Source organism: Colletotrichum chrysophilum, assembly GCF_026319265.1.
Source record: "Colletotrichum chrysophilum strain AFK26 chromosome Unknown scaffold_276, whole genome shotgun sequence".
Classification (NCBI taxonomy): Eukaryota; Fungi; Ascomycota; class Sordariomycetes; order Glomerellales; family Glomerellaceae; genus Colletotrichum; species Colletotrichum chrysophilum.
The window spans coordinates 1-23,785 of NW_026517563.1; the positions used below are offsets into that span (position 1 = coordinate 1).

At 50.5% G+C, this 23,785-nt stretch overlaps 8 protein-coding genes across 8 annotated transcripts; 6 read left to right on the forward strand and 2 right to left on the reverse strand.

Moving 5' to 3' along the window:
• Positions 1-1,233: 1,233 nt before the first annotated feature.
• COL26b_013977 (uncharacterized protein) lies at positions 1,234-2,337 on the reverse strand (the record flags this gene model as incomplete). Its single annotated transcript, XM_053186560.1, has 2 exons — positions 1,234-1,903; positions 1,976-2,337. The coding sequence occupies 2 exons, from the start codon at positions 2,335-2,337 to the stop codon at positions 1,234-1,236; spliced, it is 1,032 nt and encodes a 343-aa protein (XP_053029487.1).
• A 3,101-nt stretch (positions 2,338-5,438) lies between these two features.
• On the forward strand, positions 5,439-6,292 carry COL26b_013978 (uncharacterized protein; the record flags this gene model as incomplete). Its single annotated transcript, XM_053186561.1, has 2 exons — positions 5,439-6,104; positions 6,263-6,292. 2 exons carry the CDS (start codon positions 5,439-5,441, stop codon positions 6,290-6,292), a joined length of 696 nt encoding a protein of 231 aa, XP_053029488.1.
• A 1,864-nt stretch (positions 6,293-8,156) lies between these two features.
• On the forward strand, positions 8,157-10,184 carry COL26b_013979 (uncharacterized protein; the record flags this gene model as incomplete). Its single annotated transcript, XM_053186562.1, has 1 exon — positions 8,157-10,184. The coding sequence occupies one exon, from the start codon at positions 8,157-8,159 to the stop codon at positions 10,182-10,184; it is 2,028 nt and encodes a 675-aa protein (XP_053029489.1).
• A 4,194-nt stretch (positions 10,185-14,378) lies between these two features.
• COL26b_013980 (uncharacterized protein) lies at positions 14,379-15,372 on the forward strand (the record flags this gene model as incomplete). Its single annotated transcript, XM_053186563.1, has 2 exons — positions 14,379-14,684; positions 14,740-15,372. 2 exons carry the CDS (start codon positions 14,379-14,381, stop codon positions 15,370-15,372), a joined length of 939 nt encoding a protein of 312 aa, XP_053029490.1.
• Positions 15,373-15,772: 400 nt separating this feature from the next.
• On the reverse strand, positions 15,773-17,141 carry COL26b_013981 (uncharacterized protein; the record flags this gene model as incomplete). Its single annotated transcript, XM_053186564.1, has 4 exons — positions 15,773-16,466; positions 16,522-16,619; positions 16,677-16,858; positions 17,000-17,141. 4 exons carry the CDS (start codon positions 17,139-17,141, stop codon positions 15,773-15,775), a joined length of 1,116 nt encoding a protein of 371 aa, XP_053029491.1.
• Positions 17,142-18,221: 1,080 nt separating this feature from the next.
• Positions 18,222-18,583, forward strand: COL26b_013982 (uncharacterized protein; the record flags this gene model as incomplete). The annotated part of the gene is made up of 2 exons (XM_053186565.1): positions 18,222-18,289; positions 18,346-18,583. 2 exons carry the CDS (start codon positions 18,222-18,224, stop codon positions 18,581-18,583), a joined length of 306 nt encoding a protein of 101 aa, XP_053029492.1.
• A 294-nt stretch (positions 18,584-18,877) lies between these two features.
• Positions 18,878-19,373, forward strand: COL26b_013983 (uncharacterized protein; the record flags this gene model as incomplete). Its single annotated transcript, XM_053186566.1, has 2 exons — positions 18,878-19,151; positions 19,219-19,373. 2 exons carry the CDS (start codon positions 18,878-18,880, stop codon positions 19,371-19,373), a joined length of 429 nt encoding a protein of 142 aa, XP_053029493.1.
• A 3,046-nt stretch (positions 19,374-22,419) lies between these two features.
• On the forward strand, positions 22,420-23,265 carry COL26b_013984 (uncharacterized protein; the record flags this gene model as incomplete). The annotated part of the gene is made up of 2 exons (XM_053186567.1): positions 22,420-22,492; positions 22,649-23,265. The coding sequence occupies 2 exons, from the start codon at positions 22,420-22,422 to the stop codon at positions 23,263-23,265; spliced, it is 690 nt and encodes a 229-aa protein (XP_053029494.1).
• Positions 23,266-23,785: the final 520 nt, after the last annotated feature.

The window sequence follows — 23,785 nt, forward strand, 5'->3', positions numbered from 1 at the left end:
ACGTTAGGAAGCGGCGTGTACTGCAGAGTATGTAGCTAGAGCCTGCGGCCCTCCACGCCACATACCCTTCGGGAGGTCTGCCGCAAGGGCGGCTGCGCCCTTGCCGCTAAGGCGTTAAATACAAAACAAACAAACAAACAATCCGTGAGCAGGATGTCCCGCAGCTCGGCTTGCCAGCCCCAAAAGCATTAAGGCGCCGAACAACACCATCTTGAGGATGAGAGATTCGGATTGTTGTCATTAGACCATCTGCAGGATCTTTCCTGAATTTGCGACGTCGCGGTCTTTAAGAATTGCCTATGGGACTCGATGAAAACGACGCGGGAGTCATACGGCAGTCAACAAGGTGCGCCTCCAGGCGGCAAACTGCGAAGAAGAAAGGTTAGAAGGGAAGAAAGAAAACGACGCGGGATGCTCGTATTCCACAACAAGGCAATTCAGTGGGTCGCCCGGACATTGGTGCCAGAGTTGGAAGGTTCATTTCAAGCCAAGAACCAGAAAATGGAACCTTCCCACCACAGAAACATCCGGCCCTCAACCTGGCATCATTCACTTCTTCCCCCAATTGTAACCACAGCGTCCGAGTATCCACCTTAGGTGGGACGCAGCAAGTTGGTCAGCAATTAGCGGGAGCTCCCGCTGGGACGCACGGCGCTATCCCCGGTCGATCAATCCTTAAAAGGCCTGAAAACCCCCATGGTTTAGATCCTCCATTTGGCGTTCATCTTCGAAGCTCCAGCGCCCTGCGCTGATGCTCATGAACCGGGTTCTCTGGCCGTGTCGCTCTTGTTTTGATCCGGTCGCTAATGAATGAAAGTTTAACGGCTGACTTGATATGAAAGATTGCTACGTATGTTCTTTGCCTGAAAACTAATAAGAAACATAATGGAGAGCAGCAGTCTGATCCATTATTATCAATGACTAATGTCTCTCCTCAGTTAATACAAATTACTCATGTCGTCGACCTCTATTAAACTTCCGGCTCTCGTGAACATCCCCACCCCGAATAGGCTTGACTTCGTTATCGTACTGCTGATCCGACCCCGCGTTCTCCAAAGCTGCTCGGCGATTTTGCTCTTGAATCTCATCGGCACGGCGCAGCTCATCAATAAGTGCCTTAACCGGGCCAATTGCAGAACGCATGATGGGGAGGATACTCATAGATGCACCAGCATTAAGGGCGACGACCGTAACCAAGACTCCCTTTCGTCCTTTCCAATTTCCCGACATTGTCTAGACAGCAATACACTTCTGAACAACAGTGCCAAGGACCTTGGTGTAAGATTGCGGACCTTCGAGCTCTTTAGGGTTTTGAGACCTCTGAGGCATTGGTAAGGAGAGTTTGTACATCTGTCGAACGTCATATTGCCTTATAAGACTCTTGATTTCGCTGTCACCGATCTCGTTGGCCAAGTCGCGTATCTCGCCCCAGTCTTCAATGAGCCACGAGGCATGTTCGAGAAGCATCTCAACTATGGCATAGTCCGATTGTCCGACGGCTTGATAGAGAGAGTTGCCATGAGTTGGGTGGTCCGCAAATACGTCTGCTCCGCGCCGAAGAAGGAGTCGGGTTATTGACTTGCGAGACGCAAAGGCCGCCGCAATAAGGGCGGACCCGTATCTGCCGTCTCTTTGATTGACGTTGGCGCCGTAATCAAGAAGTAGTTGCACCATGTCTTCGTTTCCGATCACTACAGCGGCTTGCAAGGGGTTGCCGTAGTAGCGGCAAGGTGCGTCGGGGCTCCATTCCCGATCCAACAAAGTCTTGAGCTCGACGACATTTCCAGTGAGAACCGCACTGCATACGTAGTCTCCCACGAGAGCGAAAGAGATCTGCATGCTTGTTGCAAGCGCCTGTTCCTCGGCTTTCCATCTGTTCTCGTGTTCAACGAGGCTCTGAAACCTGGACCCTCGTAGAAAATGATCCTCTTCCCATAGCTGACCAAGGTCTGCCGTGTGATGTTTCCAAACATACGTATGTGCATGGACTTGCGCAATCTCCCCGGTGTCTAGCTCAACATCAACATTCACAGATTCTCTTCTCAGCGGAGACCTCGTGGGACCATCCTCTACAGCTGCTTCGTCATTGGATCGAGGCTTCACCTCATCTAAATCTCGTTCATCCTGAGCGAAAAGAAGATCAAGGTATCGAATGGCCTCCTTCTTAACTCCAACCATGATGAAGCCGATGACTTCTTCAGGAGGGTTCAATGGAGCGGCACCCCTTAATCGCGGCTTCTTGATTATAGCCTGATTGTACTCGGATCTCTGAATCACAGCACATTGCAAATCCGTAGGACGCCAGCGGTCGTATCCTCGTAGCTTGGCTGGCATCATGATTTCGCTGGCCCTCTGGATTGATAAGTTTGCCGAGTTCCAGTCGTCCGAGGAAGGCATAATACGGCGTTGTAAATCTGGTGAGTAGGCGCCTTTAGTGGACCTGGCAGCAATGGCGTGCAGGACGGACGGAAACATCAAGCGTCCGTAAAGAAATACGTTTGAAGAGGAAGACTCAGAGATGTAATGCTCAAGTTCATTACGTGAAAAATGATTTGTTCCAGCCAATATGTACGAAGGAACCAATGATGCGCGGGGCAAAGGTAGGCACTCTCGACGAGAAAACGGAGGAGCGTTTATAGGATCCGGAATGATGAACCCGGCATCGTTTGGAACCTGATTAAAAGATTCCTCTTCTTCTTCTTGGTGCTTTGTTGGCTCAGGCCTTCGGTCTTCCGGAAGACCAGCGAATCGAATGGATTCTCCTGCCGAATATCGACTGTCTCTAGATTCGTACGCCTGGTCTGTCTTGGCGAACCTGACTTTTGGCTTGGGCCAGGGTTTTACGTCAGCCGTATCAGGGCCTGCGGTATGTTGTACCTTTGGCTCCTGGGCTTTGACATCCCGACCGTCCTTTCCTTCCGCGAGTATCTTGCTGCCAGTTTGCTGCGGCAATCTCTGCCCCGAATCAGCGTCTTTTGTTGCTGTCTTGTCCAAGGATAATTGTTCAGAGACATCTTGCAACAGAGCTGCACCGGGACCATCAATGGCTCTTCCCACATCTGGAGAGGTTGGTGGCGGTGTTTTACAGTCCTTCATACCATTTCGCGAAGCACATTCGTAACAAATGTACTCGAATTCAGCATCAAGGTCTTTGATCTTCCCTCGTAACTGTGCCGCCGTGGGGCGATCATCTGGCTTTGGTTGAAGCATCCAGTCTGTCCAGTCGAGCACATTCGAATCATTGAAAGAGGAACGACGAAGCTCATCTATCCATTCCCGAGTGGCCTCAAGATTGAGGCCGATACAATGGTGATTACCGTTCCCGTGAGCGTTGAAGAATTCAAGCATCTCAAGTTGTGTGCGACCTAATAATGTCGTCGCCATTTCCAAAAAGACACAGCCAAGAGACCAAATGTCACTTGAGCGGTTCCGATTCTGTAGACCTTGTCAGCTTGGGTTAAAATGACATAGCGGAATTGAGATTCTCGGCTTACAGCATGGTATCCAGCTTCAGGAGCCCAGTACCGCGGAGTGCCTTCCTTGGGTTCGCCGTTCGTTGTGAGATGTCCATCCAGACACACCTTGGACGTCCCAAAATCGGCCAAGTAAACCGTGTCACCTTTGACAAGAATGTTTTCTGGTTTGATGTCCTTGTGTCTAATATTCTTGCTGTGTATGTAGGCCAGTGCAGTTGTCAAGCAGCCGAAAAAGTGGCGGAGTATGAACTTTCGATTGTCGAGACTTTTCTCGCATCGTAGTAGATGGCGTTTCAGATCGACATCGGCAATGGGACTCATGATGAGTGCCAGATGGTGTGGGTCCGTATAAGATCCGACTAACTTGACGGCATGTCGGTGTGACACCTCCTTGAGAGACTTCAACTCATTCTCAAAGGCTTTCAGCTGCGTGTGGTCTTCAAGCACAGATTCTCCCCGACGGATTTGCTTCCTTGCATAGATATCTGCAGTTCGATAACTGCGGACTTTGTCTACCTTCGCGAATCTTCCACTCCCAAGATCTTCCATCGAAAAGAAGTATGCGTCAGCGTTTCGAGGCAGATGTACATGCTTGCCGCTTTCTTCGAGTTCACGAACATCTGCGAGGTGATATCGGACCAGACTCTGCAATTTCATGAACCGAGATCTCAAGCCCCCAGGGATGCAATTAGGAAGGTTCGCCTCATGGTAAGGAAGATATCTGTCGGTCCGCCCTTCAGCGACGAAAGAATCCATCACGTTTGGGATGTTTAGGATCCAAAGAATCGAGAAGGTTCTGGGGCTAAGACTCCATTTTTCTTGGCCACGATCGTTCAGAGCCTGCGAGATCGCAGGGAAAATGGCGTCTCTCAAGACTCTTTTCTCCGCAAGCGGATCATTCGGACTGGGAAGTCCGCATTTCTCCAAGATCTTCCGGAAAAGGCTTTCAGGTATCACCTTTCAGAACCACAGGGTTCATCTGTGTCGTGCACTCTCCGACGGACTTCAGCCACCATCATGGCTGCAAGATGAGACCTCAATCGCGGTCATCTGTGTAGCACACTGTTTGAACTGGGTCAGCTTTGGAGAGCCTCACGTCTTCGATGGGGCGGTAAGATCGAAGATCCCTGGGCTGTGCTGACAGATCTGCATTTTAAGTCCCTCCGCGGGACGCTCAGATGGCCGCCTTATGGCTGCCTCGAATCGAAGCCACGGCAACGTTACTACTTAGTGTGATGCGACGTTGAAGTTCGTCTCCTCGTCCCCGTCCTCAACAAGCCTTATTCGCATTGTGATCATCCGACACATGGAGGTGTCCACAGGTAGTCAGTTCCAACCCAGTACATCCAATCATCCCGTCCAAAGAAAGCCGATGAAGTTCTGTGGGGCTTTCCAAGCGGTTGAGCGTGCTATAATCAGGCTATCTGGTCGTGCATATGCCTGATGTATCTTTGCACGCTGTCGTAAAAGCACTCAACGGCAGAAAAGGAAGGCTAGCTAGTTCTACTTGGCGATGTCATAGGTTGCCTTTAATGCGATCATGCATGCATAGCCTCCGACGGAGATCATTGCTGGATTACAAATGGCCTTGGTTACGACCGGCAAGAATGCCTCGTGTCAGCCTACTGGGTAGTTGTGCATTATGGGTGTTGCTGCACACCGGCTGCCCGGTTATTTAGGAAGTGATGAGCTGAATTCGCTGATTGACATAATTTCCGATCGGCAGTCTGATCCTCACATCATCAATTCCCATGTCTCTTCTCCTTGATATGAGAAGGAAAAGCTGGTTCAATTGACTTGTCAACGACTCCTTCCTCAACAATCATCGATTTCTTTACCGTTCGTCAGACACCGCAATGGAAGGTATCGGTCTTGGTTTGGGCTCAGTCTCACTTGTGTTCCAGATCTTTTCTGAATGCATCAAGGGTTCGTTCAAAGTTAATCCACTACTGAATGCCACTAATGGATTTGGGATCAGGATATGAATTACTCTCCAAGGCCAGAGGCTTGGAGAAAAACTACCAATACATTCGCGTCAAGTTCAAAACTGAGCAATGTCGATTACTCGATTGGGCCAATGTTGTTGAACTTTCTGAAGATGATTCGACATTCAACATCAGCCACGGGTCAAAGAACGTCATACTACAGATTCTTGATGAGCAATATCGATTGATGTTCAGATTCGGCAGACTTGACGACCGTCTACGGCCTCTGTCGCAACCCTTCCTACACGAGGACACTAGTACACACCCTATTGAGGACGAAACGTCAATTGCTGTCGACACAGAGAAAATAGAGACGTTGCAGGCCCGTTTTCCCGACGAAGGCCTCCTGCTTGAAAAGTCGCTCAAATTCTTTGAAAAGACTTCCAAGTATCCTGCAAGGTTGAGATGGGCGATCTCGGACAAGGCAAAGATTGAAGAAATCCTGGAGAAACTCACACGTTTGAACGACTACTTGACAGAGTTTCTCAACAACCAGCAGCTTCAGGCACTCAGCGCTCAACAAACACAAACCGATTATCGGATCATGAATCTCAATGACAAGATTGACGACCTATGTGAGATCGTCAAGGCCGGTCTGCTTTTATCTGGCCCTACCCATAAAACCGCACGAGAGCAACTCTATGTGAGAGCGAACAGTTCATCTGAAGAACACGACTCGAGGGTTTTTGTCACGCCCCTGGCTAGTCTTGCTCAAGTGAAAGGTCTCATGGTAGCAATCAACAAAGGAGCACTCAGTAACACCCTGCGACAAGATTTAAACTTGAACAACCTCGAGTCCAGTTTCCGCCCCCTGAAGATCAAAACTACTGAAATACAGCCCATCGAAACCGGAGCTCAATTCATATCCCAGCGATGTTCAGTTTGGTATAAACCTTCTTTCGAATCTTGGAGAAGAGTGTGGATTGAATGGAAGACTGCCGAACCACGCCAACATCATATGGGTATACGCCGATCAGATTCCATGATCCTGAGCAGATTTGAAGCCTTGGTACAACTTCTCAGGGAGGATGCGTACACAACGCAGTTTAGGGCACTGAAGTGTCTTGGCTATTATGTCCAAGACGTGGGCGCGGCGGAAACTCAGCCTGGACTTGTCTTCAAGAACCCTCAGGGCGTCGACTCATCTGCTCTTCCCGTCCCTCTCCTCGAACTATTGAAGAACCACCCGAAGCCTAGTCTCAGCGCTCGTCTGCAGCTGATCAAAATTCTCTCAGACTGCGTTGAGAGACTACACGCCGTGAACTGGCTTCACAAAGGGCTTCGGAGTCAAAATATTCTTTTTTTCAACCATACGGAATCGCGAGTAGATTATGGGCAACCATTTCTTTCCGGTTTCGATTACTCGCGCCCTGAACACGCCGACTTCATGTCTGAAGTTCCCCCGCACACTGGTTTAGAGGACCTGTATCGACACCCTGCCGTCCAAGGAAGCCCGAGAGATGACGCACATGGGTTTGGTTTCAAGAAGCATCATGATATATATTCACTTGGTATTATCATGCTGGAGATCATATACTGGAAGCCGATCGATGTTGTGCTGGGCTTCAGCAAAAAGCAAGTAGAGCTCCCAAGCGAGACTGCAAGGGTGAAAGGAATCTTGCTCAACGGTCATTTCGCAGACGATGTCAGGGGATACATTGGAGATACTGTGAGTGAAGTAGTCATGTCGTGTTTGATGGGTCCAAACCCATCTCGAGTGCCGATGTTTGGGGCCAATTCATCGGAGAATAGTGCGAGGCTGCAGGAATGGTTCTTCAGTGCCGTCATTCAGAAATTGCGCGACTTGAAGATTTAGCGACTTTACCCACACTGATCGCCATGAAAGAGGAGGAGATCCCCTTCAAACAGCTTGCAAGGCAAAATTCCGATGCTTTAACCTTAGGAAACATTATATCACATAGTATCGTCTTCAATGCAACCTCCCAGGCAACCTCGTAGGCCCTGAACGGCTAATTACCAGTGGAATACAGTTCATCTTAGTCAAAAGCTCGCACTTAAGGTTCAAGGAAGCCGCATAACGCCATATCGTCACGACTTAACTGTCGCTTCGGTGAAGGTCACATCAGGCCTGTCATTCTGTACTTAAATCACGCTGCGCAATGAAGATGGGAGGTTCCCGAATAGCTGCAAAGCTAGATACTCGCAGTCTTGATTTCCCGTCGATCTTTCCGTCGGCATTTTTTTAATCTTCTACCCCCTGTAATCCACGACTCGAGTCGCGGGGTTCCATTCGCGCGCTAATCAACCGAACATGCGGGGACCCCAGCCCCTATTGTCGCCCCAAGTCTTCCCCGCGCAGTCGTCATCGTCGCCCGTTAGGACGCGGTAGTTCCATGACATCCCAGCGGAAGCGGCTCGGTACGATTGGCACGGGTGTGCTTAGCTCAGGGCGTTATGCAGGTTCTAAGAAGCGCGGATCCGCGATCCGCTCGCGACGGAAATTGCTGTACGAAGCCAAGACGCCGGGACGGTTGTTTGTGATCATGAACCCGTCGGGGCGACCGAATATGGTAATATCCGGGGACAAAGCTTCCCATCGAATCACGCCAGCGAGGTGTTTTGGCAATATAAAGTCGTCTAGCTGGTCGCCGCAAATCACCATGTCAACAGACCGAGGATTCTCAAGCTCTCAGCCATCCTTAGCTGCCCACCAAAGGCCCAGCAGTACGACAAAATGAAGCTTTCGTTTACTCTTGCGGCGGTCCCGTTGACTGCGCGCTTGGCCCAGGCCGCATTGGACGTGGACGCTGTTACCGAGAAGTACTTCGGCAACGATGCGCCCTGGTACCATGACCGTATTCCGCTGTTCGAATCGAGCGACTCGGAAATCACCGAAGTCTACTACTACCGTTGGAATGTTTTTCGCACTCACCAACGCGACGTCGGAACCAAGTACGGTTACATCACAACGGAGTTCATTGACAATGTTGGCTGGCAGACTCAGCCGTGGGCCTCCAACAATTGCGCCGCAATCTTCCATCTCTCAGAAGGCCGATGGTGCCGTGACCCTCGCTTCAAGCAGGACCATGCGACTTTCATGTACAGCGCCGACAGCAACCCGCGTCAGTACTCCGAGAGCTTGGCAGATGGTGTCTGGAGGAATTATCTCGTCGACGGAAACCCCGAACTCGCCATCTCGCTCCTCGACGACATGCAAAGGGTTTACAACGAATGGGTTGGAGACCATTACGATGAGTCAAAGGGGCTTTTCTGGATCGAACCCCTCGCCGACGCGACCGAGTATACTATCGCCAGTATTGACGCGTCTGGTGGGTATGATGGCTTTGGTGGAGGCCAGGCTTTCCGCCCTACCATCAACACCTACCAATACGCCAACGCACGGGCTATCGCCAAGATCGCCGCTTTGAAGGGTGGTCTTGACGATGTTATTGCGGAATACAACAACCGAGCCGACGCCATCAAGGAGACTCTTCAGAGAGACTTGTGGAACTCCACATTCGAGCACTTCATCGATCGCTTCTTCGTCAACAACGAGAACGTGACTTACTGGGACTTCATCCGAGGACGTGAGCTCGCTGGTATTGTTCCCTGGGCGCATGATCTTCCCGATGATGATGCCAAGTTCGGTGAGGCATGGAAGCACGTTCTTAGCTCCGATCAACTCGGCGGCCCCTTCGGACTGCGCACTGTGGAACCCTCGTACGAATATTATATGCGCGTGTGGCGCTACGAGGGCACCCAAACTGAATGCCATTGGAATGGCCCTTCTTGGCCCTACCAGACGACCCAGGTCCTGACTTCGCTCGCCAATGTTCTCGACCATTACCCCAACTCATCCTCGCTTGTCAATGTTGGCGACTACACCAGGCTGCTCAAACAGTATGCCAACCAGCACTACAACAAGCACTTCGACAACATCTTGGATATTGAGGAGAACTACGACCCTGACACCGGTGAGCCGATTGTCGGACTGGGACGCTCGCACCACTACTTCCACTCCGGCTACGTTGACTTGATTCTGTCCGGCTTCGTCGGTATTCGTCCTCGCGCGGATGACGTTCTGGAAGTCAATCCCCTGGCTGACCCATCTTCCATCTCCTACTTCCGCGCCGAGCGTATCCTCTACCACGGTCAAGAGATTGCTGTTCAGTGGGATGCGACTGGTGACCGCTACGGCGAGGCTGGTCTACGCGTTGAGGTCGGCGGCCAGGTGGTCGCTTCATCCGACAAGCTCGAGCGCCTGACAGTCGACATTGCTCGCTCAACCGTCTCGGTCTCCCGCCCCTTTGACCAAGCGATCCAGCTTCAGGCTGACATCACTCCTCCTATTGTCAACACTTCCGTTGCCAACTACGACATCAACCGCCTCCATGACGTCTTTGACGGCCGCATCTGGTTCTGGACCCAGGACACCATTGCTAATGGTCTCGATACCCCTGAGGGCAGCACAACTGAGGAATGGGTCAGCACAGAGTTTGGCGCAGCTGTCACCATTTCTCGCGCCGAGATCGCTTTCTTCGCGAACGAGGAGAAGGGCCTCGATGTTCCCGCGAGCTACAAGCTGCAGGTTTTGAGCGGCGAATGGACCGATGTCGCCGACGCAACGTACGACGCGCCTCTGGCGAATGGCATCACCAACGTAAACTGGACTGGTGTCTCGACCGAATCCGTCAGAATTCTCGTGACGCCCAAGGAGGGCAAGAAGGTCCGTTTGGTGGAATTGAAGGTTTTCACTGAGTAATCGATCGATAATGATTCATCGGGACACGCCGCGTAATTTAACTCACTCCTTTTCTAGACGACGCACATAATTCATAGAAGCTGGAGACTATCTCCATCGAAAATAATACCTCTCATCAGCCTTCCATTGGTTGAAAAACATCTTTCGTCCCATGATTTGCATAGTTCCAGCCATCGTTCCCGCCATCGTCGATTTCGTTTCACGTTGTTTTTTCTCGACTGATCCAGAACCTATTGATAACCTATCTTAATTCGCCGACACAGCGCAACTACTTTGATGTGATACTACCCATTGACTACGATAATCTGGTGGGTTTTTCCCCATCAAGTTCAAGGAAGGTCGCTTAATCGCGAGCGCAAACCATTAGGCTCGGATGTAGAGGCCTCGGGTTTGTGACAAAACACGCAGAATGAGGCCATTCCCGCGGCCTCCGATGTTGCGCTTGCTCAATCAAAATATGGTGAATGACAACAATAAGGCAGATCCCAATACTTATGACGATGAAACTTCAGCCGAATTATAAAAAGTACGCTGGTAACCCACAACATCCAGCGCATTAATTTCTGTAAGGCTGTGCATAGCCCATGCGAGTCAGGCCGACGATCTCGGGCGACGCCGAAACCCCTGAAGTCACCAGGCCTACCATAAGTATCTCAAAATAACATACATACATCACGTCCCCAACAGAGCCTACTTAAGTCGCCTGATCCGCTTTATCACTTCCTGCGCTTTGCCGTCTGATTGTTTACAACCATCATATCTGCCGTTGGCCCTGTCACCTTATCTGCAACAAAACAAAACCTCGAAATCACCTTCGCTTCACAGCCATGAAGTTCTCATCGATTGTATTCCTTACCACCCTCATCTCCACTGGGCTGGCTTTCACCATCGACACCCACATTCTTCAGAGCCTCCATCGACGCCTAAACATCGAAGATCGATCTGTTCAAGAAGCAGCACCAGCCATCGCCCCGGAAGACATTCTGAACCCGGTTGTGAAGCCAAGAGAATGCGAAGAGCCCGCCGAACCCGCCGAACCTAGCGAAGCAGAGCGCAAGAAGGGTGCGAAGCGCCCCGCTAGGCCTTCTCGACTGTCGAATTGTTAAGAGGTGCCAAAAGAGCGAGGGGCACATTTTACTCGGCATGTTTGAGTATCAGCGACGTTTTCTTCAGATGACCGAATAATCCTTCTTTTCGCTTTCAACATATCAAAACAATCGAGAAAGGAAAGGGTCTGGTTCGTCAAAGGCCAGTGACGGATCGCCATTGTAAATCTATTGTAAATCATTTGCCATGAACAAAATGCTTATTCATTGGTCAAATTCAACTCATTCGTCTTGACAAACAATCTGAGCGCGTGTCACAGCCCAACTAGCCCGCCTGAAGTTGACGAGCGGATCGACAAGCCGAGGCGCGGGAAGCAACCATTCTTCAGAACTGACCTCGGGATCAGCTCCGGGTCGATCCGCCAAGCCGCTAGGGAACAATTGATGCTAAAAGGGCTGACAGCGCATGCAGGTTGAACACAATCACCAATGACAGGGCGGGTGTGACTTCATCGGCAAACGCCACCGTTTTGCCGGCGCGGTGTCGCTCCCGCCAAATTGGTAGCCGATCTTCCATGTGCCACTGGCACGGCAAATGCATAAAAGGGTTGGGGTTCGCCCCGACTCCATCCCGCGACTTTTGAGTTGGCAGTTTCACTGCGCCAACAGGGGCAACTTCAGACGGCAGCTCCAGCTTGTCCAAACCTACTGATTCCGCAACCAAAAGTCATCGCCGGACGCTTCGGGATTAGAATCACGATTTTGTCGTTAGTCCCGCATGATGAGCAGCTCCGCGAGCTCCACCGAATCCGACGCTGCGTCGCAGCAGCCGGAAGTTCTCGGCAGAAGTCGGGAGGGGATGATTGCCGAGTCGATGAAAAATGGCGAAGACATTCAGAAACAGTTTCCATCAGTAGATTTCAAAGGAGCGGTTATAGAACCCACTGTCAATTTGACGTTTGATATCCAGGTACGCTGGACGAATTCTCGGACCATTCATGCGAGCATCAGCAGTGTGATTCTCTACGTTTCTGAGTCCTAGTATCTAACAACGGTCGTAGCAACATGTCGATGACGCAAATCAGCGAAGATACAACACCTTAATGGCCGAGATGCTCAAGAACACCGCTGATCCTGCTTTTGCGGAGAGACTATTATGGGAAGCAAGGAGTTGTCTTCGGAACTACCCCAAGGTGCTTGGGCAGTTTGATTCCATCTTCATCAGTAAACGGCCTGTTCCAGACATGATCAGAGAGTTGCATGAGGTTTTGACGACAAAGAAAGAGACAGTCAGGCGGATGAGCTTACAAAATCCCGAGCAGGGAGTCGCCACTGGGACAGCTTAAAGCTGAGAAGACTTTGACTAGGTGGGCGGCATGATCCAACTGGCTTCTCTATTTGTAGCGTATTTGTGTAATACCAGGCTTTATGATTGAGTGTATAATGGTTACCACTACCCCGTCAAATATATGTATTGTCGTTCCGTCGGTTAACAAGGCTACGAAGTCGAGAACTTGCCGTACATGTCTACTGCGCCCATTGATGTACATTTAGGCATCATGCATTCTTCTGAGGATATGTATGTTCCACTCATATCGTCATTTTCGGATAGTCTCTTGCCTTCTTCAAATGAGGTAGCGTGCCAAGGTACAGCAAACGTCGTAGTGCTCAAGTGACCAAACAGCTAGAACGCCTTCTGGGTATTGCTAGGTTACCTTTCATACGATTGTATCACGAGTTCTCCAGCATCTACACCAGCTTCGCACGTGTTGCTTGGCACCTCAGACCAAGTTCTTCTTCATGGAGGGATGACAGGCCATGGACAATGGATTCAGCGGACAATTACATTTTCAGAGCAAACCAATAAACATCAACTATTGCCGTGAGCGATTAACAAGTATTGCAACTGTTAAAAGAAGCTGGAGACTTCTCAAAAATCGGGGATCAGCGATCCCATTCCCCTTGGTGTGAAGAAATTGTCGACGTAAATACTTAGTGTGCTTGTGAAATGTGATTCTCATAGCATAGAAAGAGCCTGCACTATTTCAGAGGCGTCACCAACTTTGCTCTGACGCGCATTGAGTCAAATTCCAGAACATCGCTGAGTCGGTGCGACGCTGTACTCAATTGACAGCTCCTCAGTGCCAAGTAAGCTGACCGGTACGATAGCCTGATCACAGAATTCTGGGCGAATCGCCTGTGTGGTCTGCCAAGCCAGGTGGCTTTTCAATGATCAACATGGTGTAGCTGCAATGGAACATTGCCCATGGGATCATGATTGGGGGATAATTCAACTCACCTGTTTCTTACATTAGAATGTGATTGGGGGCGGTGCTAAATTTTCGGAGCGCAGCTTGTAGAGACGTTGTGATGAGGCCAACTCCTTGTACCTACTCAGACACTGCATGCAAGGTTAAAGGAATTATCTGATGAGATGAGAACGATCCTGGCGCAGACTAAAGAAAACACTCAGATCCGTAAATAATAGTTCACAGATTCATTGACGAACCCCTCAATCCGACGGTGCCAATCGGCCCATCCCAGCGTATCATTGCGTCCGGTGGCCACCCTCACAATGTCGGTTTGCCCCGAGCCCCCTCATTGTGCCCCTCCCTCTCGGACACAGCCGCCCAGTTTTGGTGAATAATCCGCTGTGTTGGTTGTCTTCAATTGTGTGTTGGAAAGGTCTTTTCATTTGGCCGAATGCTGCAGCCTGTTGCCATCCATGCCTCTGAGTGGCTCGGTTGGGCAGGGGTTCACAGCCATTGCATCTCGCTTGCCTATTTCAGACAGCTGACGGGCTTGTTGGCTGCAGGTGCTGATATCGTATGTTGAGCTACCAGCATTTTCTATGCGTGTAAGATGGAGCCCACCCCGGTCATCTGAGGTGAGATGCAGCGAGGCTTGAGGAAAAGAGCGAGGAGGAGAGTGGGAAGGATGCGCCGGATATGCAGGCCGGCGGCGTACAGGTGATCAGCTCTGTGCTACTGTATTTCTCATAAAGACAGACAGGCCCCCCATTTTGATTGATTGAAATTGGTCTGGTTCGGTTTTTCTTCTTCCGTTCTCTTTTCTGTCCCACACTCGATCGCTGTGCGCCATCGCCCGGTCTCTCGACGGATCCGAACCAGCCGAATTAATCGCCGCGATGTTGGTGCCATTACTAGCAGTGGCCGTGAGCCTTGCTACTACAGTTTCAGCACAAGAAGTTGCCTGTTACGCGCCAGACGGTTCGGTTGCCAACAATGAGACCTACGTTCCATGCAACAAGCTCGGAATCACGCAGTCCGGCGTCTTCTCCAGCTGCTGCGCTCTCGACGGCCCGGCCGACGAAAGAGATATCTGCTCATCATCCGGCCTATGTATCAACAAGCAACAGCAACCACAAAGAGGGTTCTGTACGGATAAGACATGGAAGAGCAAGGCTTGTGTCAACATCTGCACGGATGAATCGGTACGGTCATAGACCTTCGGGGATCGTTCAAATCAGACGTACTAACTCTAGACAGTCTGGTGGAAGCGCTTCCAACTCGACTATTCTGACCGCTTGTAATGACGGCACAGCCAAGTATTGCTGCGGAGCATCCAATACAACCTGCTGCGGCACCGATGCAGCGATCTCCATCCAGACCCAGGAATCAGTCTGTACTGCGAACACCACGGACGGCAATGGCACCGGCAACGGTGATGGTTTCAAGGGAGCCACTATTGGTCTCGCTGTTGTAGCTGGTGTCTGTCTCTTGGCCGGTCTTATCTCGACGTTTTGGCTGTGGAAGCAGAACAAGTCGCTTAAGCGTCAACTGTCTGAGAAGCCGGACGCACCACCGCCAGCAGAGCCTCACACACCTGCCCAGACCCTCGTCGAGCCTCAGCACACCGGTACAGACCCCCGAAGCTCTTACATCACCTCTTCACCAGGCCTGTACAAGCCGCCTTACAGCACTTCACCCCGAGAGTCAGAGTTCCACTCTGGGAACCTTCATAGATACTCAGAACTGGATGCATCAGTCGCGACAGCGCGAAGTGAGATGGGATCTCCGACACCATACGACCAACAGCATTTCCATCAGCAAGGACGCGACTCCCCCGTCCCCGAAAACAACACTACACCCATGGGCTCCCCTCACATGCACCATCGGTAATTTGTCACGTCAAATTGTACTTTGTGGGTGTTTTCATGCCCGATTTCTGTGGTTTATCACTGGCTATAATGAGCCACTCAAAACTTTTGGGATGCTTGATAGAGCTTTGGCTCCTTTACGAGGCACCTATCCAGGCCTCGTTGGAGGTATCCGCTACACTATAAATATCCCCCATTTTCTTCACTACTATTCATGTGCTGAGAGGTGCGGCAATGCTCCTTGCGTTTTCGCTACGAGTATCAGACAACCCGTGAATGTGTGCAGGTGCTCAATAGGACGACGCATTTCTTTTTCGAATTTTCCCACATCCTCCCTCGAGCTATGATATTCCGAGCAGAGGCAGCTTCTATATCTTTGCGTGCCCCTATTCATCCATGATCCCAGTTCAACCACGCAGCGATCACGTAGACGTTCTCTCCTTCAACACACCCTCAGACTGCAAGCTTCCTGGCCTCTCTCTCTGTAATGAAGAACACATTGCATCTTGACCTACGGTCTCAGCAAAAACCGACCCTTGGACCGATTCGAAATCCATTCTTCGACGCAGGCTGCCAAAAATCATCGAAGCCTCCTCAATAGACATCTTCTTTGTCTCAGGGAAGCAGAAGTAGATAATGACGGCATAGAGGCAGTCCACCGCAATGTACACGGCGTAGTAGCGCCACGTCAGCGCCTGCAGAGCAATCGGGTTGACGAATTGGTTGAAAGTATTGCCAAGCTGCTGGACGCAAAGGTAGATGGCAAGCCCTTTGGTTCTCAGGCTGAAAGGCATTAGCTCGGCGACATACGTGTAGTTGAGCGTCGTCCAGGCGATGTCGTACGAGCCGAAGAAGAGAAAGAGGAAAGGGACTGCCGCCACTCCAAGGGCTGTTGTGCCAGTTTCAGCAAAGCCGGCAGAGAATCCCATCACGAATGAGCAGCTAATTATCATGCCTAGCATCGATACAAAGAAGATAGGACGGCGGCCAAAGTCTTCGACGTATAGGCCAGCGATCTCGGCCACGATGAGATTCCAGCCGGCGAGTCCAGCATTGACGGAAAGAATGTCCTGGGGCTTCGAAATACCGACAGATCTCAGAACAGGCGCGAGATGGCTTTTTTCAGTTAAACATGTGTGGCGAGAATATGGAAAGATCGTAGTTTACTTACTATCCAACGATTCCATTTCCAACCCAGTTGACGCCGATTGCCATCACTGCGGAGACGAACAGACGCTTACGGTTACCGGTTGTCCGGAAGAAGTCCAGCTAGAGAGAGTCAGGATAATGAACACGGCCACAAATTTTGGAATGTCCACGACTTACATAAGAGGTCTTGTGACTTGTTGCCTCTGCTTTGATGGCTTCCTTCATCTCTCGGAACTCCCATTGCACGAGTTCATCGTTGATGTCGCCGTTGGCATGATACTTCGCAAGCATTTGAAGCGCCTTGTCTTCCTGGCCCTTGAGTAGCAGAAATTTTGGGGACTCGGGAACTGTGGCGAGAACTGATAGAACAGCAGCCGGTCCAACCAGTATCAAAAGGCAGGGAAACCGCCAGCTCCAGTCACCTGGCACACTGAGACCGATGACTAACGAAACGGAACAATCAGCAAGGTGTCATCTTTGGGAGGACCAGGAAGCCTTACTGCACATGATTGAGCTTAGCAGGGAGCCAATGTAATAGCAACCATAGTACAGTGAACCCACGGTGGGACGTAGGCGCGGATGGGCCGTCTCTTGCAGAAGCGCCGGTGCGCTGACTTTGACCATCGCGCCACCGATTCCCATGGTGACTCTGGCTGAATGATTATGAGAACGATTGAGAATGGGCAGAACATCCGAGTAGTCTTACAGATTATGAAATGGGTAACGTTGCGCGACAAAGCATTCCAAATGGCTCCCGCGATCACAAAGATGGAAGCAAGCAAAATGCATGTTTTCCGGCCCCAATGATTACAGATCCAGGCAGATGGAAACCCCATCACAACAACAGGAAGAAAGATTGAGGCTGAAATGATGCCTAGCCATTTTCCCTGGGGATGATCAAAGTACTCGTTCCACGATGGTAAAGCTTGGAGCCCGGTCAAGAGGCCTTGATCATCTGAACGGATTGGTCGTCAGTCATACAAAAGTACTCAAGATATGGTGCGATGAGCAGCTTACAGCCAAGATAGGACGGGCATAACATGCATCCAAAATTGTAGAAGACGCTCCATCGTAGACCTGAGTCTTTCCACCAGCAAGGGTCCGTGTTATCTGCGCGAAACTGAGTCAACCTTAATCCGACCTGTTCTAGTCATATCAACGTACTGCGATGGGCGGCATATGTAGGACTTTCCGATTCCGAAGGCATGTTTGAGAACGTTGCAGATGGTAAGCCGTGGACGTGTCTTCGGCATCGGCTGTTCTCCAGAGAGTTACCATAACTTTATGTATCAAGTACGACAACAAGCTAAGAGTTGATTGGAACTGTGAAAACAGGGGTGTGTTCCCCACGGGGCAATTGGAAAACCCCACGGGGGCATTGGACCGGCATTAATTTCTGTCCAAGCAATATTTGGGGTGGGCTTTCCGGCTGAGCCTTTGAGACGAGTCAGAGTTTAACCGCCGGCAAGAAGACGAACGGTTAAAATCACATTCGACTGCCCCAACGAGAAGGGAATCCAGGCAGCGAGCCTTGCCTTTACGTTAAAATCCAAAGTGCCGCCGGCTGTTATTTTCCGTACGTGTCCCGGATATGGCTATGTCGTCACGCCGAAACTGTTCGCTATCATTTACATAGTCGTCGTCTTGATTAGACTGTCCGACGTACATCATCAATTATCAAAGAAACTTAAGTTGTCATTGAAGATCGCAAACTTGGTCAACATGTCCCAAAACATTGCCATCAAGTCGGCCCTCCAAAGCAAGGTTCCCGCCTTTGGGTTTTGGCTCACGTACGTGGAATACCTACTTCACTACTGCATTCACATTTTCTATCATTTCTTTGCAGATTTGCAGAGGAAAAAGTGATCATGTTTGACGCGCCTAACAGTATTCCGAGCACTGCTGTTGCGAAAACAATTCTTCGTGGAGACTCCGGGGCTTCTGTGCCCTTCACATGGACACTGGTTGACGCCGAACACGGATTGATTTCTGATGTGCACTACTATGATGTAAGTCGGGCGCTGAGGGCTTTCGTTGCACACCCACCCACAGCCACGGTGGGTATCTTCATGCCTGCGGCCTAACACTGGTCATAGCTCGTGAATGCCGTCGGTCACGAAGGCGCTAGTCCTATCATTAGGGTTCCATCAGGAGAAGAATGGATGATCAAGCGAGCTCTTGATGCCGGAGCACATGGCGTGATGACTCCAATGTGTCATTCAGAGTGAGTGGATATGGCTATCGATCCCACATCATGGGCCATTTCTTGATCCACAGCCTTGAATCTGTGCTGACGCGAGATTGACCTTCAGACCGATGCTGCGAAAGTTGTGTCGTATGCCAAGTACCCTCCTTTAGGCACTCGAGGTTACGGACCAATGTTTGCTCCTCATGCTTTCCCGGGCACAGAGCCTGGGGCTGAATACGACACTCTCTCTCAAGACGTCCTTGTTGCTGTGCAGATTGAGTCTCGCGCAGGTGTCGAAAATGTAGCGAAGATTGCCGAAGTTGATGGCGTGGATGTCATCTTCATCGGTCCGTTCGATCTTTCGAAGCAAATGGGTGTGGAGCGCGGTGGTCAGGAGCATGAGGCGGCAATCCAGAAAGCACCGAATGCTGCGCACGCAGCCAACAAAAAGTGTGCCATTTTCTGTAAGTTGTTACATCTCACGCTGTCCACTCAAGGATACATGAGCGCTGCGGCTAATCATGTTCCAAGGCACCGACGGGGCTGATGCTCTCACACGCGCCAACCAAGGTTTTGACATGATATCTGTCAATACTGATGTCGGTGTACTCAAGAGAGGCATGGAAAATGACATCAGGACTGCCAATGGGGAGGGCCAAAAGGTCCACCACAGGCACGGCTACTGAGATCCCCCGCCCAGACGCCATCAACCGTCATATCCGAGCCTCTTCTGTTCACCAAATCTGAACAGATTCTAGCGATAGAGTTTTAAGCCATATCTAGAAGCAGCGTTCAGGGTTGTTGCAACATAAAATCTCATGTCTGAAAGGGCTCACGCATGAAAGTCTGACGCAGTGGCTTTAATTATGGTGAAGGATGCCAAATGAGTACATCACAATTGTTGCCTTTTGGTTTTGATGACGATCAGCAACATTCTAGCAAATTCAGCCTAGCGGTATGTGAGGACTCTTGCGGAAGATGTGCGTAAAATTGGGCGACTCATAGGGGGCTACCCAAAGGTGAACCAATTCAACGAAACTTTATACTACTTGAGTTTTCAAGCCTTTATCACAGCACGTATATGTCGACATTCGCCATGACGGTATCCATTTGCCATGTGATGGATTCGAAACTCAAAAGTCATAAGAGAACGGCAAAATAAAGACCAACACAACTCGATCAAAGCTCAAGACTGATAGTCAATTCGTAGTACTGAGAGTACCGTTCCTCTTTTCCGTGTCTGGGCAGTATTTGCCGTACACTATAAACACTCTAATAGGAGTAAGTATCCTCCGGCATCCGGATGCCGTCATTGATGGACCCTCCCTATAGAGCCAGTCAATTAGACGTCATATGCTCCTTAGGCATCTAATACGTACCATAGCTCTTCCTCCATTCACCATGATACAGCCGCCGTTCATGTATCCGCCTGCCTTGGAGGAGAGCATCAGGCAAGGCCCGACAATCTCTTCCGGCAGTCCAGCGCGTCCTACAGTGAAGTCAGCAATGGAGCTAATCTAGTTGATGTGAAGCAACTCACCAGCTGTGCAACGCTTGGCCGCCGCGGTTGCAAAGTGATTCAAAGAAGCTGAAGCGCTTGACTTGTTCGTGGTGGTCATCTCACTCGGAAAGATGCCAGGAAGGACGGCGTTGACCCGTATTTTCATTCTACGATGAGGAAAGAAGTGTCAGTGATACATCTCGCGAGGGCAATCTGTTTCTTCTGCCCAGGAGGATATGGGCAGTTGACATACGGATGAAAGCGGCCAGCTAGGAGCTTGGACAGATGCAAGGCTTTTCACGGTTAAATTAGAGTATCGCTCTTGATGATGCAGCTTCTTGAATCGGTACTCACCCGCAGCCTACCATGATGTAAGTACAATACATCACAAATTTAGGGTGTACTTACCTTGGAAGTGGCATAGGTCAGAGTCCCCATGGCTCTGCAAACATTTTGTCAACGTCGAACAGCAGGTTGCGGCATCATTGAGTACACACCGTTGATTCATGACTGCTGCCAGGGATGCAATGACAATTACACTCGGATCTGGAGATCTGCGTAGGAGTGGCACAAACCCCACGGTTGTGAAGTAGACACCGCTAATGTTGACTTGCATGGTGTTTAGAAACAGCGCTGAACCAAACCTTGGGTGGGTGTCATACCGCTGTTTGTGCTGGCGAAAGAATCGCTGGACATTGTTAGCGATCCCCGGCGGGCAGTGGAATGCACTAAATTGTTATCAATTCATACTCATCGAGACTTTTCCACAGACCCTCTTGGACGGCATCCGCTGGGGAAGTATGTCAGTGTTTGCAAGTCGGGCGAATGTCCAGTGGGCATACCATCATTAGGATCCCAGGCAGGATAGATGATCGATCCTGGGAGACCAGCGTTGTTGATGAGAACGTCGATCTGCCTATGTTCAGTGGCAGAACTCCAGACAACAATCGAGTGGTACTCGTCTTACATGTTTCTCTCTCTGTTCAATCTGTTCCACCAGTTGGGCACACGCATGCTTTGTCCCGACATCTCCAGGAATTCTACATTTTGATTAGTTTTTGTATCTGGAAGGTAGTCGACCAGCGCTGAAGCGGCGTTTCTTACGGAATCACTTGGCCGCCTTCAGAGGCTGTGCCCTCTATTTCCTTCGCAGCACGATTCAACACCTCAGCACGCCGACCAGTGATGTAAACCTTAGCGCCGTTTTGAGCAAAGCCTTCAGCAAGTGCTGCCCGTGCTGGTCAGTTTAGTTCATCGACCTTCATGGAGCCACGGACCTTTTCCAAGGCCAGAACCTCCGCCAGTAATCACGACAACCTTGTCTTTGACACTGAAAATGTCCTCGATGTGAAACGCCATGGCGACCTGGTAAGCGGACAAAGAGCAACGGTGGCAGCGGTTTGTCGAAAAAATGCTCTTGTAGCCAGTGAGATACTTCTGTCTAGAGGGGAACAGGGCATTAGATGCTACTGAACACCTTAAAATCAAGCCTGATCTTTTGCATGGCTAGCCGCCTTACGCCGGGAATGAGACACTGTTAGGCCGTGGTTCACTGGGTTTAACCGCGGACGCTGACTTTAGTTTAACCGGCCCTCTGGGGCTTGGTGAAGGCCCGCTTTAGGTCGCGAAACTCCAAACCGTCACTGAAATTTAACCGAATGATCGGAGGTGTCCCTGAGCAATGGCCGATTTAAAGGACAGTGGGAAACTGACAGTGACATATGATGTGCTCGTTGAGTGTAATCTGACTGGGCACGGTGACAATCTGCCTCCCTGCAAGTCTTTGACTTTCGTCCAAACCGCTCCAGGTTACTTGGAAAACATGGGGTCTCAAATTGCGAATGACGCGCGTCCGACTTACACAATCCTCCACACCGATGGACTCTACCCTGTAAGTTGGTGTTTGACCTCACATTTGACAGCCGCTAAAGCTCACAAAACAGGACGACAACCTGGAGCAAGAGATTCTTAGGTCGAAAGATCAATCTTACACTGTGAACTATCATCAAGGGCATCTTTCGCCTGCAGGAGTGCCGACTTACAAACCATGGTCGACTATCGACAAGAGCCTTCGTGATAAGGTCGATGGAATTTCAATACTGAAGCCAGATTTCACCGCTGCAGATCTGGAATTGTTCCCCAATCTCAAATTGTGAGTTCTCCGGCGAGTGCTTTCAACTGGATATGAGACAGGTCTGACGCGAGAATCCTGGGGGCGCAGGCTCGTTCGCATGGGCGTCGGCTATGACAAGGTGGATCGCATTGCCCTCGACAAACGAGGCGTGGTGCTTTGCAACATTCCAGGTGAGAATTGAATTCGGCAGTGCCTCTGAGCACTGGATCTGGCATGCGCAGATTATGGGACGGGTGAAATTGCTGACCGTGCAATGGCACTCGCGCTGTCCCTTCGTCGCGGTGTGATCCACCACCATGATATTCAACGGGGGAATCCGCCTGCAGCTTGGAGCCCCATCGACACTCCCCTCATCTCCAGGATCCAGAACGCCACCTTCGGTATTCTGGGACTTGGTCTGATCGGCACCGCAGTTGCTCTCTGTGCAAAGGCATTTGGTTGGAAAGTCCTTGCCTATGATCCTTTTGCGCCAAATGGAATCGACAAAGCCTTAGGCATAGATCGGACTCGCGATATCAATGAGCTCTTCCGGAGGAGCTCCACAATTAGCGTGCATTGCCCAGCCACTCCGAAAACCATCAACCTCGTGAACTACCAGTTGCTCAGTCTCATGCCCAGGGGCGGATTACTGATCAACACCGCCAGAGGCGAGGTTGTCAATCTCGACGACGTAGAGCGATGTCTGAGAGAAAACATCCTCGGCGGCGTGGGTTTGGACGTGGTTCCAGACGAGCCGATTCCGGCGGAGGGTCCCATTCACTCTCTTCTACAGGCGTATCGCGACCATGAACCATGGCTTGTCGGACGAATGGTAGTGACGCCGCACAGCGCTTACCAGAGTCCGGAAAGTTTGCTGGACATCAGGATCAAGGCCGCCGAGGTGATGCGGGACAACCTGATCGACAAGCTCAATGTCAATATTATCTCGCTGAGAAAGGTCTAGGAATTAGAGCCAGGCTGGCGAACACGCAGTAGAATTGACATTATTCTGCAAGCATAAGACTCCGTAACAATAATCTGGCTTTGTATTATGCTGGATTGCAATGAAATATGTTTTGGGAATCCCAGCGTGAAAGAATTCAGACATTTAAGTCGGTCATGGATGGATTAAGTGCCATATTTGCAGCCATTTCAATCTGTCAATCAAAGCATCGATTCTTCCGAGTTGAGATTCGCGACTCAATATTTTAACGAAGACCCTTTGGAAGATGAATTTGCCTGTACGCTGTTGTATGCGGGTAGTGGTTGGCAAAGATCAACGGCAGCGAAGAGCTTTTCACGAAGCTGACTTTTCGATGGCTTCAGTGAGGAATACGTAGTAGCCTACTGTCCGATTGTGTTCACAAACTAATCCTTGGGCAGTCATCTCTGCCCATGCCCTTTCCCACGGGAAAATGGCTATGCATCTGAGACCACATGTTCGGAGACAACAGATCCGGGGGACAGAGCACCAGAGAGAAAAC